Raw genomic sequence first — 5687 nt, 5'->3', positions numbered from 1 at the left:
ATTTCTACTCTTTCCAGCCGCCTCCCGAAGCCTGGTAGAGGCTACAAAAAGGCAGCCGCCCTACAAGTCTCCGAAGGAAGTGTTTTGTTATGTAAATGTCGGCGCAAGGCATCTGGATGGATCAGACATCAGGTATGCAAGAAGACATGCTACACCGAAATGCTTTGTCTCCATCTCCGCAGGCTATTTAATTTGCACATTGCGAAAGAAGAGTGTATCATTAAGGGGGCCTGCATGCCCTTTTTCGAAAGGCGTAATCAGCCTCCCAAAAAATCAACGTAATTCGTAATGGGTACATTAGCCAAAAGCGTAAAGTCGTAATCAGCTCTGAGAATTTAATGTAATTCTTACAAGGGCGCGAAAATTTTGCGTAATTCGTAATCACTACCCCCCCCCCCATACAGACCCTTCATTAAGGCATTTTGAATGACCTACTTTCAATAGATAAGAGGACCAAAATGTTTACATTTGGCTACCAGTTTGTCTTCAAGGATATCGATATTGATCAGAGCAGAGCACACGGCGGTCCCTGAGAAACGAACACCACATCCCCACACCGAAATTTAGAACTGAAAGACTGAGAAAATCTTTCCTGTTTCAGGCAATAAGCCTCAGTAACCAAGATCTGTAAATAGTTGTCCGCCTCTGTTTTAATGGACCGACATAGCAACACGCAAGACTTAAGGATCGCTTTTTGGATGTTTATTGTTCATTTTAGACTCGACGGCTTATATTTACAAACACGTACACAAATACATCTAAGAAACATCCACAAATATCCACAGTTGATTGTAAAGAATAAGATTAGGACTACCGAAATACACGAAACATTATGATGTACAACACTCCAACACTGCTTGACTCAAAATAATACATTTCTATGCTTAACTAACAACACATATACAGCAAGACTATCCTTGAGTATGATATGTTAGCATTTACATCGCCTCCCATACTTAAGTGCAACATTGTATGACACCTGCTCTTGCAGTAATAATAATAGTATATAATTTCTATTTGATGTGTTTTATACATAAGAGATCTGATATGTTTTATACAACAAGAGATTTCCATTCTCTGTGTACACAAACATGTATTTGCATATTTGCTGGTAACTTTTTTTAAAAATGGCTTCGACTCCCATAATTTATTACTTGAAACTTGTAGAACTATTTCATTACTAATACTTTTAGTACTTGCTACAACAGACGCATTGGTTTATAAACGAAAAGGAATACATTCGAATGCTTAGCCCTTTCTCCGCTAGTGTTTTTTTACACAATATCTTTAAATAATTTGACAGTAAACTCTTGACTTTTTCGTTGCGTTCGTTGCGTTTTGCTGCGGTTAAAATGTTCACATTCACTTCATTTTTCACTCCTGGCAGCTTCAGTTGATACCGCTAGAGGTCGCTGTGTCTTCTTCCTTCAGGTACAGACTGAAGCGCTCCAACCAGCCTGGCGGCGGCGATGTTTTTCAAATGTTACTCCTTGCAGTTTCAATTGCTACCGCTAGAGGTCTCTGCGCCTACTTCCTTCAGGTACCGACTGAAGCGCTCCAGCCAGCCAGCAGGCGGCGTGGGCTCGGGCGTGTCCAGGGGCCTCACGAAGGTGACCGGTTTGCCGTTAATGTGTGCCTGCACGCTGTACATGTTCGTGGCCGGTGGGCGCTTGTTTTCAGGCATCTTGTAGCGCGGAGGGAAGTACAACCCGCCGATGCCGCTGTTGTCCGACTTGAGGACCCTTCTCTGAGACGCCGGAGTCGGGACGGTCCTCGCCATCAGTTCTTCTTTGTTCTCTACAATCGTGACTCTGTGCGGCGACTTGGTCCTAAAGAAATACAAAATATCCAAGGAATGATACGTTCTATACGCCAAAAAGCAGTTACTCAAGCAACTGGATATGCTTTTGGAAATGGTCAAATCATATCGAGTTGCTTGAGTAACTGCTTTTTGGCGTATTACCTGGATGTCTAACCGTCATCGACGATACGTTCTATACCTTCAAATAGCAAAGTTATTAACTAGGAATTGAGCTGTCCCGAAACTCGTATTTTCCTAGAACTATCGTAGAGTGGAACTCGTTGCCACCAAGCACAGGTCAGATGTATTAACATACTTCGTATTATCACCCTTCACTCAACCGCGACGGGTGCCGACATCGTCTACCAGATCCCTTTGACCCAGCGTTGACGTCACACTTCAAAGAAGCCACGTGACAAGCCCCACTGGGTCAGTCTACTGAGGAAGACCAGAGTTACTGGTCGAAAGGTGAGAGAATTTCTCTGAAAGTTTTCACTTTAAACATACCTCTTATCTCTTGACCCGTCTTTGGTGCTTTTCATGATGCTTTTCCGCCTGGCGTCCTTGTCGCTTTCGTCTCTCGGCCTCAGGGATTCCTTGGAGCCGATTTTCAGCGCCGAACTCTTGCGTTTCCGAACCCAGAGAAAGCAGCAGAGGCCGAGGAGGAGTAACTGGAGAAACCCGAGCACGCTGCAGGCGACGATAACTCCGATAACTGACCAGTCCCACTGTAAGGGGGGCAAGGCGTCGCTTCCAGCTGTGCCATTGGTTGCGTTCACATGAGGGAAGAGCGACGTCATCGACGTGCCGTTCCCTAGCAACGGAGTCACCGTCGTCAGGTTGGTGTTGTTGCCAGGCAACGCAGATTGCACCGTCGTCAGGTTGGTGTTGTTTGAAAACATTGTTGGGTTGACGGTTGTTGCGTTGGTATCGTTGCTAGGCAACGAAGACGTCGTTGCAATGTCGGTGTTGTTGCCAGGGTTCATCGTTGTAGAATTGGTGACGTTGCTAGGCAACGAAATCGAACGCAGATTGGTAGTTGTGAAGTTTCCGAGTCGCTGACTCTGCGTGGCGTTGATGTTGTCCGGCCGGTTAGACGTGGCGTTGCCGTTGCCAGGCAACGTAGACGATGCGGTGACGTTGCCTGGCAACGCAGACGATGCGGTGAAGTTGCCTGGTGACGCAGGCGTTGCCGTGACGGTGCGTGTCACCTGTGCGTCGGCAGGGGGCGTGATTGTCAGGACGTACTGTAAGAGTACCATCAGGGCCAGGCATCGCCTGAAGTCACGTTCTCTAGTCGCCAGTCCATCCATTGTTGCAGGAACGTCGGAAGCAAAGACTTCTATTACTTCTTCCTGTGGAAAAAAAAAAGAAAATTAACCGCGATCATTTTCTTAGTAGAAAAGGGATGAATATGATACTCTTTGGACAGGACCACCCTCTATCGACAACAAGAAGTGCCTGTTTCGTGCACAAAACTGACAACTACTTAGAATGAGGGCTGACACGTGCATCGGAGGTATGGATCTGTGGGGGTAAAAATAGTATATCAACTATGTGGATGTCAAAAGAAGAACGTACTGGAAAACCCCCTTTCATAGCCTCCAATCCATCCTTTAGGATCTTAACGGGTGTCCTAACACATGACGTGTTTCGTATTTTGTATTTTAAAAAAATGTCGCTTTCTGCGAGACTCGGATTCCGAACGTGTCGATACACAACACATAATCTCCAAGCAGATTCGGTGGGGCAGGGGGACTTTATATTGGCCGCCTGTATCCAACTGTACCCCGCGAACGTTGGATACAGGCGGCCAATATATTCGTTTTATATTCCAACATGTAATCACAAGACGTGGTGACGGCACACTCAAGTTTTTCAACTTATATAATGCCGCCACCAACAATACAATACTCATTTTCAACTGAGCGAAGTGAGGAAAGTCGTGTAAAGTGCCTTTCCCATGGGCACAAGATCGGTGGCATGTCAGGGCTCGAACCCGGGACCTCTTGGTTCCGAGTCGAGCACTCTGCCGCTACGCCACACGACCCCAATATTTAGTCCCCCTGCCCCACCGAATATCTGCTTGGAGATTACCCAACACAGACAACTGTCCACTTAAGCACACCCAGCAAAAGTGCTTTACGCATGAACGCTTCTCATTTCACCGTCATGTCGAGAAAAATACCGCTTCTCACTAACTCATTTTTATCTAAAAAAACAAACATCAACAACGATGAGCAACTGCAGAATCACTACCATCCTTTTATATTTTTGAAGAAATATTTTACACCTTTAGTAAATGCAGTATTTGTTTTTCAGAAGCAGCTCTGTTATTAACCACTTATGTGTGGTAGATAAACACACGGTGTGGCTTTTGTGGCACCCGTCTTGCCTCGGGCTACAAAACAGCTGGAAACCGGCCAATGACCCGACAAAAAGAGACAGAGACAAAGAAGATAGTCTACACGAAAAGGATATACATATACATTAGCCTGGTGTCCAGTCTTACGTAGTAGAGGTACTAGCCTCCATAGCGTGATAAAAACTGGGGGTTTGGGGGGTCTTCATGGTCTTTGGGATCTTTTATGTGCTATTTTCTGATTGCATATAGACAACATAGCCGGACTGGTTGAATTACCCCCGTTTTAGAACCGCACTAAGCGTCAGAGAAAGAAATCATAAACAAGAGCTCACCAAAACCTAATTTTACGGCCCATTTGATACAGACCTAGTTTCAAATTAAGACATAGAAAAATCTAAATCTCAAAGAAAGACTAGAATGTTTGTTTTCTCGTTTAAAAAAAGGATATCACCACTCAAATACTTAAAAAGCGCTACTTTCCAAGCAGAGGTTTGTTGGTAAGATTGTGACCTTTCTACTATTGCCCTTTTTTTCTGTCATGGTTAGCGACAAAAAACCCGTTTTTTTTCTGTCGTTGGTAACAACAGAAAAAAAGGCTCATGTTAGAAAGGTCACAATCCTATCCACCAACCTGACCCTCTTTCACAGCTTACACGATGTTTTCTGTATGGTTTGAGCAATGTAAGAATGCTTCCATTGAAAGATTTACAGATTTTACCAACTCATTGCAGAGAAAACATAAACATATCAACAGGCAGATTGCGCAATACTACTTTCCAAGCAGAGGTTGTGGGGGAGTGATCGTTACATTTTTATATATAGCCTTTTTTTTGTCCTGACCCCCACCAACCCCGTCGGTGGCCGCGGACCTTCTCTGGCTAATGGATACTGCCTGGCCAATTTGATACCGTCTTTTTGCCACCGAGAGGGATCTGCTTGGAGATTAGCGCAATACGTCCTGGCGAATATTCTGCACTGTCATGGTCATGGTAAGAAGACTACCACATGAAGCGTCTAGAAGAGAAAGAAATGATAAAGAAAACCTCACCAAAACTTAAGAAACACGTCCGTTGGGATTGTCATGTCGTCGTAAGAAACATTTCTTGAGTCACACTTCTTTTTCTGGGACAATGACGATTGGACAAAAAAGATCACCTCACAATCGTTAGCACATTCCATCTAAGAATCTCAAAAGGGGACTCTCATTTTTATGAATGTCAATATTCTACAATACGAAATGGAATTTCAAAGTTATCTTGCTATATGTGTGCTTGGAGCTATAGGAGTAGTAGACTAGACTATTTGATATCTAGTGTAATAATTATCGTTATATTTCAAAAAAGTACTTTTTTCAAATACACCCCCTCTCTCAAATATTGGTAGAGCCTCGAGGAGTGGTACTTACCATGAACTTTGACATGTCGCTGAACCGGTTGAACAACCTCCAGGTCACACCTGGGGTCAGCTGGCGGGTAGTGAGCTCTTAAGGTCTTTTGTTACTTTGTAAACATTGGGCGCAGT

At 44.3% G+C, this 5687-nt stretch overlaps 2 protein-coding genes across 2 annotated transcripts in view; one reads left to right on the top strand and one right to left on the bottom strand.

The window, feature by feature from the left end:
- Positions 1 to 693: 693 nt before the first annotated feature.
- Positions 694 to 5270, bottom strand: LOC109464874. The gene is made up of 3 exons (XM_019761964.1): positions 5215 to 5270; positions 2309 to 3156; positions 694 to 1829 (listed from the first exon to the last, which is right to left on the bottom strand). The coding sequence occupies exons 2-3, from the start codon at positions 3112 to 3114 to the stop codon at positions 1499 to 1501; spliced, it is 1137 nt and encodes a 378-aa protein (XP_019617523.1). The 5' UTR covers positions 3115 to 3156; positions 5215 to 5270; the 3' UTR covers positions 694 to 1498.
- The window catches only part of LOC109464869, a 7878-nt gene continuing 5486 nt past the window's right edge, over positions 3296 to 5687 (top strand). Inside the window, exon 1 of the mRNA XM_019761959.1 lies at positions 3296 to 3320. Coding sequence (XP_019617518.1) covers positions 3296 to 3320 — 25 coding nt within the window. The remainder of the gene's footprint in view (positions 3321 to 5687) is intronic.

This window comes from Branchiostoma belcheri, unplaced genomic scaffold (assembly GCF_001625305.1).
Source record: "Branchiostoma belcheri isolate BF01 breed outbred unplaced genomic scaffold, Haploidv18h27 scaffold142, whole genome shotgun sequence".
Classification (NCBI taxonomy): Eukaryota; Metazoa; Chordata; class Leptocardii; order Amphioxiformes; family Branchiostomatidae; genus Branchiostoma; species Branchiostoma belcheri.
This window is presented reverse-complemented; position numbering and strand designations above follow the sequence as displayed.

What these genes read in the sequence shown, in the direction of transcription:
- LOC109464874 (XM_019761964.1), bottom strand. Translation starts at nt 3,114, where the DNA reads ATGGATGGACTGGCGACTAGAGAACGTGACTTCAGGCGATGCCTGGCC. An exon ending in GACGGGTCAAGAGATAAGAG is followed by an intron (nt 1,830 to 2,308) that starts GTATGTTTAAAG and finishes GTATTTCTTTAG; the next exon opens with GACCAAGTCGCCGCACAGAG.